Below are 14505 nucleotides of genomic sequence, written 5' to 3'. Positions count from 1 at the left end.
CAAAAGCTGCAGGTGTATGTGGGAGAAGAGAATCTTGTGGGGTTTTTTGAAGCGTTGGTGCTCATGTTTCATTTGCAAAGTTATGACATAGTTGTATTTCCCAGATATTACTCTCTTTTTGTAAGGAACAGATGGAAATGCAGTACAGAGAGATAAACAGGCCCTTAATGATCTCAACATCTGGAAAACATGACTGACTAGCAGTACAGCCCTTCCAGGAAAATAACTTTTTATTTTAATTCATAACAGTTTTTGTGACTCTTGATAACAAGTGAAAAATGGATATACTTAAAAATAAATGTCAAAGTTTTGCCTACCCTGTGAACATTTCTGCTTATGACTATTTTCAGAGGCACAAAGCACCCATCCTTCACTCTAATTTTAATGAGAATTGTTGACTCTAAATATTGTCAAAACGGACTACTTCTATTCGTTGTCCCAACTCACTAATTTGAATTGTTAATATTGTGTCTTTAGGTTCAAGTTATGGTCAGAATGAAAGATTAGAGTGGTTTGGCATTAATTCTCTATTTTCAAATGATCAAAGGGGCAAAAAGTGCTAAACTTCACTCAGGAAAAGACAGAGGAAAAACGTTGAAGTACTGCAGACTGCATATAAGGGAATAAATACAGACAAACCTTTCTAAAAACCATTATCACTGTCATATCAAAACTTTGATGCAACCCTCACTTTTGATCTATGAAATTAATATAAAATTCATATATATTTGAAAAGTACCAAACAGAGACCTTGGAAAGTCTCTGATTAGGGAAGTTGTTCACACCCCAGCATTAGGGCATGTATTCTCTGTTGGTCAGGACTGTGAGTTAATAGAGTTTGGCTGGCGGAGCAAACTTCAGTTGTAGTTAACAGGGGTTTCATACCCTTTCACTCAAAAGGCTAATAACACAATTTTAAAACTTACGGGATTTTTTCTCCATGTTTTTATACATGTGTATACACTCTTACAGCAATTAATATATCAAGAACATTTTGCCCAGAAGTGGAAACAACAAAAATTGCCTCTGCCCTATGAGTAATCCTTAGAGACACCTGTTGGCCTTGTCAATATGCTGTATACTCCTGTGTGGGCAGGAATTTGTAAACACCAGCCTTTGCAATCCCCAAACTGATTTTAAATTCTGGAAATTAGAGAATTTGCATTCTATTTTCAGGAAAAACAAGGGTCTTTGCTTTACTTTTATTTCCATTATTTTCCTTATTGTTCCACTGAACATCATACTCCAGGTTTCGTACATCCTAAAATAACTGAGACAATTACACCTTCATTCAGCATTTGTCACTAGTAGCTACAATCCTGTGGTTAGCAGGAAATAACCACCTGTGTTTTGATAGCCACTCCTCTGTCATTACAGATAGGCAGGTGCAAGGCTGCAGAAAGAACAAATCTGGAAGTGTAAACTAATTAATTCTTTCCTGCTTTTATTAACAGTTCAAGTGGACTCCATAGCTCAAGAGCTCAGGTAAGAACTTACATAGTTTATTTTTACAGTTTTATTTTCTTTTGATATTGACAATTTTATACCACTGCTACTGCTGTAAAATAAAGAATCAAGCAAATGCATTTTGTAAAGCTGTAGCATAGATCTGAAAAACAATAATTTATGCAAATTCACTTTTTAGATATACAAAAAACTAAAACAAAATGTTAGCAATAATTATGCAAGCATAATCAAACGTAATGTGAAGTGGCCAGGATTCTGGTATGTTGTCTTTATTTTCAGCCTGTGTCAGGGCACAAAACAGAATAATTTCTGGTGAATCTTCAGCTCTTCAGTCTTCTTTTTCCTATCATATATGTTACAGCATTTCAATATCTGAACATTCCAAGAGATATTAATGTATTTTACTAGATGGCTTTTATAAAACTGGTCTGGATACCCCTGTAAATTCTAAACGCAGTAATGGCTCATTCTTCCTTAAGTATTTGTTGAGATTTCATAATTTATGGAACCAGCAGGGAGTATTTCTCAACCTTGCACAAAGAATGTCAACCCGCTCAAAAACACAAAATACAGCAGGATATTTCAGATTGCAAATGTCTAGTAAATTTCAACATAACTACTTTAATTTACCTATGCATGCACCCAATCCTAATAACTGACCCAAAAGCTTAGATTAAACTCTGGAAAGACTGGCAGATTATTCTGTACCAGTTCTTCAAGAAAGAAAACATTTAGAGGTACCTATAAATTGCTAGAGTCATTAATCAGAATTAGAATTCACTACAGCTTCAGTGTAAATACTGAAAAAAAAAAATCTTTGGAGTTTTTTGTAAATTAACTTATATTCCCTACACTCACTTTTCATCACGTTACTGAGATGCTTGCTTAATCACAGCAGGCATCCAAAATATGTGCTTGTGGGTTCATCCATCTTGGGAACAGAAACATCATTGTGTGATTTATTTAACCAACCAAAAGTGCCCAATCTCTTAAAATAGGACATGAAATATTTTCAGGAAGTTATTTGCAGTGAAGACATACAATATTTTAAGGTTTTGTTTTATAATAAAACTGAGGAAATTATAAGCTTCTTATAGTTACTCCATGAACAGAAGTGTAGGCTAACTTTTTGGATAAATTATTCATGGTGAGTCACTCATTCAGCTCTGCTGTGAATCTCATTTTTTGTATGGCTTCAGTTTCCTGAGATTTAGTGCTTCTCCTTTTTTTCTCTGTGCATCGCTAATTTATGCACCAGAAGGATGCATTAATCCGAAGAGGCAGCCATCCAAAAAAAGGAATGGTCCATGTGTTCCTAAGAGAAAAATGTTTGAAAAATAGAGGATGTGCAAGTTTCTGCAACATCAGGGAAGCTGTGATTTATGTATTATCGATTGCTATCGTTTTTCCCAAGCAACTTTATTTCACTCTGTGAAACACTTACTGTCTTAGGAACTACTGTGCAGCAGATCACTCTGCCAGAGATGTGGACCTCCTCCTTAAGGAAACAGGCATTGGTTTAAAACAGTGAGCTAAACAGCACAGAAAAGCATTATCCAGCCCTTAACTTGGTATTTATAATTTCTCCTGTACCAAATTCCATGTTGGGTATCTCCACAGTCAAGTGACTGGCACACAAGTCAGGTGATCAACTTTTATGGATCTACTTGTCCATGAAAAGGTAGAGGGAGAGAGGCAGGGACTGCTCTTCGGAAATGCAGCCATTGGACTGCATCCCTGTTAGTCATACCCATGTTATTGTGAGAAAACCATTGAACATTCCTCAAGAATTAAAGACTGAAATAGTCTGTTGTGTTCCCTGGATACAGATATTGGAACTTTTCTGACCAAGGTTCTAAATGCTGTGTTGGCTGAGAAATTTAAATCCACGCTTAATTAATTTCCCCTTTTCCCCTGGCTTATCCTATCTAACAAAGCACTTTTGCACTCCTATTGAGTTTTTGTTACGAAGTGCCTTGGGATACTTCTGCATGAAAGACACTACATAAGCTTACATGCTCATTTTGTATTATTATTAATTTCATAACATTGATTGGTTCTAGAGCATTTGTTAGCCTTTTCTTATTCTGTAACTTGTGTTTCGCAAAAGTAGAGAATAAAATAAATGAAAAGCAAAACAAAGAGTTTCAACCACCAATTAGATTCAATAAAGCATGAAAATTTCTCTCTTCTAAATTTTAGGCATTGAAATCTTACTTAATAGAATTCAATGCCAAAAAGTCTCTTGATTTAAAGAAAGCGAAGATTTCACTAAGAAAACTGGCTAATGTTGCTGTTATCATTCATCTTCTCCTGAAAGATAAGACCACCTTTCTGCATAAACTTGTATATTTTTAGAAAGATATTATCATAAGAGACAAGCTGGGTTTTAGAATTTTTTTTCCTTAGTAAAATAACTAAAATTTCTCCTGCACTGCACTGAATTTTCAGAGAACAGACTTTTCTTCCAGGTATACACAATGATCTATGTATCAAACTTACATTTATTTCATATAACTACATGCCGTAAGGAATCCCTTAGTAAAACTTTCAGTAAAATAGAAAGAATTTTCTTTACACATGAACACTATAATATTTCTGTGTTACTAGTTCAAATTTATTAGGGTTATTTTAACAGTATCTACTGTATGTGCTGTAGTGTTGAAGCATAGTACACTAAACTTAGTAAGTCTTTCAAAACAGTTCTGTCACTCCTTGAAGTCCTGATCATTTTTATGTTAACGACACGATTTAATTTTTTATTTAGGAATGTACTGCTGTGGTGTTTCCACTGGTAGCTAAGCTACCTTAAAAAAGATGAATCTTTTTAACACAAGCTAAACATAGCAAACAGCAATGTGTGGTAGAAGTGAGTGTTGAAGCTGGGAGATCTCTGTTCCATACATTCAAGTTTGAATCTGACACATTTTGGGCATAGAGGCTCTGTTGTATCCATCTTCTGTGAGAAGCAGAATGAAGAGGTCTTCTCTTAGACAGTTTTGTCATGGACCACTGAAAGGACCAGGACCTTCAGCTGTGTTCAGGATTGGAATGGAAACCAAAGTAAAGTGAGGAATATTGGAGTGATGTATTCTCATTACTGTGTTTTATTTAACAGATGGGATACAGTACAATGAACCATCTGTAGGTTATGGAGTGGCATCTGGGTCAGGCCAAGGAAGAGCAAATTGGATTGATCCAAGCACAGAAGTGCAAAAGAGTAGATGGGTTTGGCTAAATCCATATCTGAATAGAAGGGGTACCTTTTCTGAGTTAGATACAGGTGAAACCAAGTGGTTTGGGCTTCTGTCGCTGATGATTAATGTAGAGTCCACAAGGTGCTTCAAATCATGGAGAACAGCATTGGTGTTTGGTGGGAATAGTTACACTTCTCCTTACTTTCTGCACTGTTGCATGTCTTCTTCAAAAGTAAGGAAAATTACATTTTTTATCTGGAGCTCTTGTTCCAGGGGTTGTGAGACACTTCAGATATTCAGAGAAGTTGAACTGTTCATTGTGAATGTACGGAGTTATGAGTATCTTGAATACTTTAGCAGAGAGAGGACTAACAGAGCAGAGCTATCTGGATGTCTCCTTGTTAGAAGTAGTAACTGGACAATTCACCCGTTTGTGGCTGCCTGTTGATTAGGAGGGGGAGAAACCAGCAAAACCACCCTGCAAGCAATGGAACTGAAGTATCTCGGAAAGTCTGTGTTACTAAAATATATTCCTGTAATGAAGATGTACATTAATATACTGTTGTATATGAAAACATGCTAAAAACCACTTAACTAACTGTTAGTTTTTCCTTATTCTAAATTGCCAAATGCTTTCCTGAATTCCTTTAAGAATGATTAAATTGAACATATTCAATTATAACTGAGCTCTGTTTCAACCAGTAATAAAATGAAGGTAGAGATTTTGGTAGATAGAAGAGAGTTTGCCGGTCAGGAAATGCTCATGGCATGAAAGAAAAGGCCTGTTCATGCCTAGCTGCATTTAGAAAGGACTGATTGGCAACTCTTTTTCTGAACTTTATAAAGTAAGCAATTTTTTAAAGAAGTATTTGTGAAAAAAAAAGCAGTAGTATGGCAGATGACTGGAGAAAGAGGTGAAAGAGGTACTCAGATGATGGAAGAACTGAGCACATGAAGAAAAATCACATAAAAAGGCTCCAAGGTGTTCCTTAGTAAGAACTGAGATTATGGTTGATTTGTGTAGCTATCACCTTCACAGTGGTGTTATCCCACACCATTGCTTAGAAATGAGACAGAGACTGAGAAATCTGTTTGTTCCTAGCTGGCATCTGGAAAACCTGTCAGGTTTGTCCTTTGGGCTTGGCTTCTGTTTCCACAGGAGTTGGTCAGAGACTGATTTTCTGGAAACTGTTGTGGAAAAGCACGTTTGACATAATCCTGAATAAGCACATTTGGAACAGAAACTGAGGTGGACTTTTGCATTTCCTGGTGTCTCATCTGTCTCCACTGGCAGAAAGTGTGGGACCCTTGCAGTCCTTAATGTGCTTTGCTGAAACAAATTGTAAGTCTGAATTCAAACAGACTTGGTAATAAATGTTAAATGAAGATGGTCAGTAGTTATAGCTACTGCCAGACATGTCTGAGCTTCACAGAAAGTCTTTTATTTGCAATTGAAGATTGGATGTTGACAGCATACACTTTCAGCCCTCCTCCCAAGTGCTCCCCATGACGGTAACTGGCTGGGGCAGAGCTGTGCCACCTTGGCCTTAAGGTATTTCTCCATGATATTTTGGATTAAGCATTCCATTTGCGTCAAAATTCTGTATCATGCTGTGTCTATTGATAACTGATCTTCAGTTAAACAATGGGCATTAACCTTAAGAGTAGCTATTCCCAAGATCTGTTAACAGAATGAGTTAGGGTATCTCCTGCTTGCTCTTTAGCTTGGAAAAGGAGCTTCCTTCCTGCCCTAGCCATTGCAGAAATTGAAATGGTTATGGGGTGCTGAAAATATTAACCTCTGTCTCTTACCGCATGATTTCTGGTACAAGCAAGGAATCATGCTTTCTTAAATTCCCATTAAATCTTGTTCACTTACTATTCTTTTCTGACAACATTGTTAGGTTCCTTAGGAACTTTATCTGATGTGCTAGACCTTACTCTCCTCAAAGAATCTGTTGAAATCTATGTTTTACACTAAACAAAAATGGTTTTGTAGTTGATGTTTGATAGAAAACATTGAACAGTCAAACATAAACATTGAACAATCACTATGTGGTGCCATTTACTGCAAGGCAAAGGTAAGTATATGGTCACAGCATATTTTCACAGTCATAGTAGTGACAAAAATAGTGTTAGAACTCACCTATCCTTATTATATCCTGTATGTCAATATAGTAATCATAACTAAAAAAAAAGCAAGCATTAATGAAAATTGTAATGGCAATCAAGTTTATAGTCCATCATGTCTAAGTTCTTCCCTTGTTTCCTCCTTCACCTCCCAGCTGCCCTCTAATTAGCCATCAAACTGTGAAATTTACAGAGCTGTCATCTCTCGTCTCCCTTCACTCTGCCTCTCCACCTTGTTTCTTTTCCTCCTTTCCTTTTCCTAGAGTTTGAATGAGTTGATGGACCCCAGGCTTTTGGCTTTTTTACAGCACCAGATGCTTTCATAGTTCAGAACCAAGTTATTCTTTCAGTACTGTTAAACCGGTAACCAAGACAACAATTAACAGCAAGAAAAACACAGAAAGAAAGTCAAAATTCAAACATCTCTAAGTTTTCTTCTTTCAGTAGTCATGTGACTGGTTTAAGGCCTACATAAAATGTTTGCAACTTGTGTATAGAGAAGACGAGATTTTTTTTTTTCACTCATATTAAAATGTCACTTTGAATGTAAAGTAATAAGGTAATAAGAACCACTGTTCTGTTTCAGTAAATGATAACATGGTTCTGGGTGATCACAAGTAATGACTTTTAAGATTTTGCAGGTAACCTTGGGGTTTACAGTTCTTTGACTTAAATAATGAGTGAACTGTTCTGAATAACCACTAAGATGGTTGAAATAAGAACTCTGTCTCATAATTCTTTTGAGAAAACTGTGGTTGGAGCTGTTAATTATGCTTAATAATTTACTTAATTCCTATGCATGTTCAGACCTTTTGATGTGTGTACTGTGATCTCTACCTTTTTTTCCTGGATTTATTTAGAACTTTTAGAGACAGCATTTCATGTTCAGGCTTCTATTTTAGCTTGCTTCAGTTGATACTTTATGTGCATTTGCTTTACAGGTAACTTTTATAGCTCTGTTTAACAACAACTGCATTAGATGTATTTCTAGCATATTATAGGCCTCTTTGGATATCTACTATGTTATTTCTAGCCAAAATTCTCAATCTCAGTGTCTCCTTTCTCTTCGCTATTATATTTGATTGTGGTTTTACATTTTTTTACTTAAAGTCTCCATTTAACATTTAAAAGGATAATTATAATTTGGTTTCAATTTATGTTTTTCTGTAAGAGGTTTTTTGTAATATATGTCAAATCCACATCATTTTATTGTGGCTGCTAGATTGAGATAGTTATTTTCAGGTTTTTCTACCTGAGAGCTAGTTGTATCTTAGAATACTCCCTGCCTTGGAGTAAAATTTTTATGCTATTTAATATATTACACGAGTCCTTGTCTTCCCCATCACAACTTCTGTGCTTATCAGCACATAGTAAATGTTATCCTCCCAAACCTACACAGAAATTTAGGGTTGCATATGCCTTCATGCCTTCTGCTGCCTGACAGAATGCATCAGAACATTACAGCCCCAAATGTTCGTTTCCTCTTATGGCAGATCTTTTCCCTGTAGATGACCACGAGCCACACAGAGATGGAAATGCCAACCCATAACTTCTGCCTCATATATATCAATCATGAGTTAAATATTATGGCTAGCTGAATTGCTGCCTATGACTGATGTCAAGGGTTGATTCAGCCAAGCAAAAGTGAGCAGAAACAGACTGTGTACAGCCTGGAGATAGCAAGGAAAGGGAAAGAATGCAGCCATGGGACCTCCTGCTACATTAAAGGGAGGTCCTGGCTGCTGACAACGAGTTGCTTACAGTCCCATTCTCTGTTGGCAAAAAAAAAAAAAAAAAAAAAACAAAACCACAAAGCTGATTTTTACTTTTTTTTTTAACCAGCCTGGAGTTACCAATATGCTTTTTATTTAAGCATTTACTGGTGCTAGCAGGCTGACCACTCGTGTGCAAGGCTTTCTGGATGCAAAGGTTGTGTGGATGATCTGTAGATTTGCCTAGAAACTTAATCCATTCTAAGCCAAATTCTTGGCCCGGGTCCCACTGGAATTTATTGACCTACTGAACCTGGACAGATTGAGTGAGTAAATGAAAAAGAGGCTAGGGAGGCTGGATTTGGCCCAGATCTTGGGCATTCATTCATATTACTGAGTTTAAGAACTTCTTGAGCTCCACAAAATAATAACTAAATTTTCTCTAAACTGGCTCTTACTAAAAAGAACTTACCTGCGAGAAAAGGGTCCAGCCATACAACTTGAACCATGCTGAGTTCTTGATTTATGGAATGAAGAAGTTATCCATTTCCTTGACATGGTATTTCAAATTGAGGTTTTATATGCAATATTTTTCATAAGACCTGAATATTCTTAAGATCCTACAAGCTTATTAAATAAAAACAAGAAAATAATAGAAGTTAAATCCTTGCTGTCTTTCTCCGAGTTGCCTTTCCTTTCTGGAGAATCCTGACAAAATAATAAAATAAGCTGAATAAAAAAAATATTTATTTGAAAAGATAAATAAAAAGCCATTTCATTAACATCTTGCAGCCTGGAATTTTTGTCCACAGAGGCAGGAGCTTGAGGCATAGGTGAATTTCACCATAACTGCACGTCGTTTTCCTCTGTTACTGCTGACTTACCATTGTTCCACTGTTTTTACATGTGTCTTTGCATTTGCTCAATCATTTCACAGTCCAGTTGTTCTTTTTGGTCGGGTGGCCTGTAACATTCAGTTTACTGCCTGAAACATCTCCAAGCTCAGTACATAATGACTCAACACCATTACCCATTTCTCCCCAGCCTCTTCTTATGGGGTCTAATAAATCCTCTTTTACCAACAAGGCTATGGCAGTTCCTTTGCTTTCCTTATATGTCTTTTTAAAATAAAATACATCTTTTAATATCTTGCTCTGGCCAGCTTTCAGTTATGATACCATATTTTCTCCACATTATTATCTGTCCAGTTCTGCTCCTTTTTTTCTAGCTAAACCTTCCATTTGTGTATATAGAAGACATTTAATACCCCCAAGTTACTGATCTTTTTTTTCTCTATATTAGTGCTCATAAATAAAAATTTCCCTTTTATCTTTTCCCCATCTATATCTCACGTCCATTCTTTTCATCTTGGTCCAGCCCTGGACTGAACTTTTCACAACTCTGGCATTTTAGAAAAAAGAGCATTGCATAAAACTTCCATAGTTGCAGAAGGTTCTTTAACCCTGGAATGGTTATTACAGGGCACAGAACAGCCTCTGTCCTTTTCACAGATACAACTTGTAAGACAAGTGTGTGAGCTACAAAGGGATGACATGAATTTTTTTGTGTGTTTTGTATGCTGTTTAAAAATTATAATCAGTCAGATTCTTTTTAGTTACCATTGGAGTAAGTCCTCCAAGTTCTAAGTTTCATTGCAGCCCATTCTCTTTGTCCAAATGAAGAGCAAATTTTTCCAATAAATTTTTTTGGTTTATGTTCTTACCATTTTAATGCTTTAAAATGTTGATGGAAGAAAATGGTTTTTTACCTTATGAATTCTTTCACAAATGTATTTTTGAGGAGTTTCCAGCCAGAATACTTTTCCAGATTTTTCTCATCTCCTAGTCTGAATCAGTAAAATACAATACACTCAGTCATGGACTCCAAATGTTAAAAATTATTGAAATAATCCTGTGGTTAATTGTATAAAATAGAAGAAGCCAATAATGCCAATAACTCTGTCTCCAGGTGAATGTTTGAGGCAAATATGTGTTTAAATTCTTGTCAGTGATGAGAACTCAGTGGTACTTTCCAGGACTGGCCTTCAAAATTTATCTGTAAATCTCATATTAGAGTTAACAAATGTACTTCTTCAATATTTTCACCTAAGTCCATAACTTTTTATTTGCATGTTTGGATAATTCTAGCAATTGTAAAAATTATTGAAAATAGCTAGAAAGAAAACTGTTGTTTTCCGATTTAACTTGGTCTTGGACTGCTGATGAATTTTAGCTCAGATTTTGATGGCAATTTTCTCAGCTGCCAAAGTCTTACTTCTTGAGGTTCTTTGGGTAGTCAATGTGTGGCCACCAATAGTTTGCAAATCAAACAGTTTTTTCAGGCGTTCCATCACCAGACAGTTGACAAATTTTACTTTTACTTATTTTAAGTAGGTAGGTTGGTGATTTCTTTTATCCCTTGCTCCATCATATTCCACTTAATCAGGGATGAATTCATGGACTTACAAAACCTCTGTAAACATAGTTTCATATCGTGTTGAGTAGAAAGATGTTTGGAAGTGCAAAATTCATTGCAGGATGGAACATCAGAACACAGTGCAGTAGAAATCCTAACATAATGAATTAACATTTTTATTAATCCATGCAGCAGACAAAAGAGGAGGTACTGAAAGACAAATCCTTCTGAGATTGAGAGCTGAGGGGTAGACAAATGGATTGAAGTCATTACAGCCTTTTCTTAACTGGCATTCTCATTAATGAAAAGCATCACATCAAGAACCTTTCTTAAAAATATAAAAGGAATGGGTGAAGAAATCCTTCTTGATTACACAAGTAGTTTTCTTTACATGCTTTGAGAGAATTTTCTTCATTTTAAATCCACCAAATATATTTTATAGTGGGATAGAGTAAGCAGAATAGGTTTAGGTATAATTCTTTCCAGGTGTCTATAAACCTTGTAAATTTAGTGTTCATGATCCAAAGTGATGCATTTTTTTTCTTTCTTTTACAAAACATTCAAATATATATAATTTTAAACATATCTATTAATATGCGTATATATATGTGTGTGTGTGTGTGTGTGTGTATAATCCATGACCAAATCTATGTATTTTAAAGTCTTTCGTATCTAGTTTTCTGAAGCTAGGGTTTGATTTTGTATACAGTTAGATTGTGTGAATTCTTTTATATTCAGTAAGAGATTTCATGGCATTGAAAACACCACCCTGGGCCTTGGCTTTGGAAAAACTCTTGCAGACCCGACTGGTGCAGTGGATTTTCAGACTGCATGGAGACTCTGACTTGAAACTGTTAATACCATCTTTCTATCTGTTATCCTGTTTAGAGAAACCAATCTGACAACGCTTTCACTCTCAGTGAGCTACAAGATTTACACACACTCTTCACAAACAATGAGAGTTAATTAAGAAAGTGGAATATAAATCTGTTTTAACCTGAAGACAAACTACTGAGTCATAGTAACACTCCCCCTTCCTTCCCGAGGTCTGTTGTCCATCTGAAGTTACTGTAATTAGCAACACCTGTTTGGGTTTCCCATTGCAGTGATGAGACTACAGCACTCTTTTCTGAACTCTGACTTTGCAGCTCCTTTCATGAACCTCTGTCATTGATGGTTGATGTAAATTATATCAGCAACGTAATTTGAACTGACGTGCGATCCACCCTAGGAGCAAATAATCTCCTTTTTGTATCCAGTGCTAGTAAATTCTCCTAATCATCATCAGTTCATCAAAGTTATTCTGTGATTTTAGTTGATCAGATATTTTCACTGCTGTAGCCTTATGCTAAAAAATTAGATAGAGTCCAGTTAATCTGTGGTTTAGAGAAAAAACTGATACAAAAGAGAGACTAAGATGGGGAGATGTTCAAAATTTATCTTCCTTAGGTACTTCTGATTCTTAAACTTCTTAGAAGAAAGCCCAACTACAACAGACACTTGTATGCTACTGCTTCATTTGAGGGGCAAGTGTCCCTGAATTTTCAAATACCAACTCTTCTTTCCTGTAAGGAAAATGTAGTATTTGACTACATTGTCTTAGGGCATCTGAAAGTTTCATAAAAAAAACCTAATTAAGGTCTAAAGCATCTGGCAATATCTTTAACCACAATATGATTAAGGAGTAGTTAGACTTACCTTCTCTGTGACAATACTAGTGTGAAGTTAAATGCTTCTGCATATCAGAAGATGCTGTCTCCATTCTAATTCAGTAAATAGGCAAACAGTCAAAACCCAATTCATGTCATGAATTTAAAATTATTTTCTCCACAACTAAAAAGTTCCACTAAGTTTTCTTGTGCAAACTCACATAAGGTATGGGATCCTTATATAGTAGTAGAAAATAAATATAAGTGCCTTGATATTCAAAAGCATTTATTTTCTCTCTTGAATCTAAGAAGTATACATGAGATGTGGTGTATTCTGGTCTCATTATTTTAAACGGCATGCATTACAGGCATTATTAAACACCAGTTTTCAGGCTGAATGTATCTCTAGTTTTACCAACTATGGCAATTCTTTGCTCTGTTTTCATGCTTTGCCAATCTGCAGGCTACTGTGAATAAGAAAAAATGTCCTCAGAGGTCTGGAAGTCTTGCCAGCAGATTAACTACAACAAATCCTTCCTGGCTATAAAGTGGTTAAAGGTCAGGTTGAAGGCTTGACAAACACATCACTTAGATGAACCAATTACAAAAAACCAAAAAAAGAAAAAAAAAACCCCGAAAAAGCAAACAACAAAAAACTAAACCAAAGTTTTTAAGAAAACTTTTATGTGTTTAGGACTGCTTAAAACATCTCTCCTTCTTATGAGACATTTTTTTGTGGTGGAGTTCCAATGGGCCGTACTGACTGTGTCGGCAATATGTGATCTGAAAAGAAATAAAGAGAATGGCCCATTAAATTCCTCCAAAATATATTTAGCTATGAAATATCTATGAGGATTTATCTTGGGACTTTTTTCAAGATATCCAGCCAGGTCCTAAATGTAATAGATTTTAAACTCTTGGCTCACACTATGATAATTGACACAAGACAGGTTTGGTAACTGAATCATTGATTTAAAAAAGATGTATTAAAATCTTTGCTCATTCTAGATAATACAGTCATGATTTTTTACCCATAAAATTTAAGCACAGTTAAACTGGGAAAAAAACCTCAATTATAGATTGGCTTTGGGCTCATAACAAAAAGAGCTTCTCCTGTTTTATGAGCCTTGGATTACCAAATAACCTTGACAGCTGAATCAGTGTTCCATGACAACAAGCAGGCCATTGATAAATAGCAACAAAACTATTAGATGTTGAATTTAAGAGATGAGTAATAGAGAAGCTAAATTATAGGTTTACCACTTGACAAAGTACAGCTTGACAAATCAGTGATAACCTACATGTGAGTCTATGTATGAATGTATACATAGACTATGGAGAAATAGAAACTTTTAAAGACAAAGGTGAAATCAGCATGACATGAATTTTACAAAGGCATAAATATGTTCTTTTCATAGTACACGAACTCCTGTTTTCCATTATCAAATCCCTAGTAAATCATGTGAACTTGAAAAAGCTGCCACTTTTGATTTTTTTCTAGTTTTATTTAAATTTTTCATTTTCAGCACTGTAAGATAGAAAAGGGGAGGAATTTCTGATATGTGATAGAACTTAAAATTGGTTCCTGCAAACTAATATATTCCAATTAAAACTCAAAAACCAGCAGTTTAAGGGAACATCAGCAAAAGCAAGAGCTGAAAATTCTCTTCCTGGACAATGGAGAGCAATTTGAATTTCCTAGGAAATAAGGGACAACTATGTCTATGAACTTCCTGAAATCAGAATGGTGTCAGGAATGATTTTACTAAAAGTTGAATCTTCTGTACTTTGAAAAAAATTATGGGACCTATGGAGGAAATCTGGATGAGTGACAGCTCATGTACAGAAAAACATATAATAAGGACAAGTTAACGCATCATATTCTTTCATAGAGGAGAAATTTTCCAACATGATCAAGGTGCTCCCAGAAGATCT

The 14505-nt window shown here is 35.6% G+C and overlaps 1 protein-coding gene across 4 annotated transcripts in view; it reads left to right on the top strand.

Annotated features, from left to right (window-relative positions):
- Positions 1–14505, top strand: part of ST18 (ST18 C2H2C-type zinc finger transcription factor) — a 170664-nt gene that overhangs the window by 102726 nt on the left and 53433 nt on the right. For 3 of the 4 annotated variants that reach the window (XM_063168665.1, XM_063168654.1, XM_063168675.1), the window contains one exon: positions 1455–1485. The exons of the other annotated variant lie outside the window; for it this stretch is intronic. In XM_063168665.1, coding sequence (XP_063024735.1) covers positions 1455–1485 — 31 coding nt within the window. The remainder of the gene's footprint in view (positions 1–1454; positions 1486–14505) is intronic. 4 annotated transcript variants of the gene reach the window in all.

Source organism: Melospiza melodia, chromosome 1 (genome assembly GCF_035770615.1).
Source record: "Melospiza melodia melodia isolate bMelMel2 chromosome 1, bMelMel2.pri, whole genome shotgun sequence".
Taxonomy (NCBI): Eukaryota; Metazoa; Chordata; class Aves; order Passeriformes; family Passerellidae; genus Melospiza; species Melospiza melodia.
The sequence above is the reverse complement of the archived record's forward strand: the minus strand, read 5'-3'. Positions and strand labels throughout refer to the sequence as shown.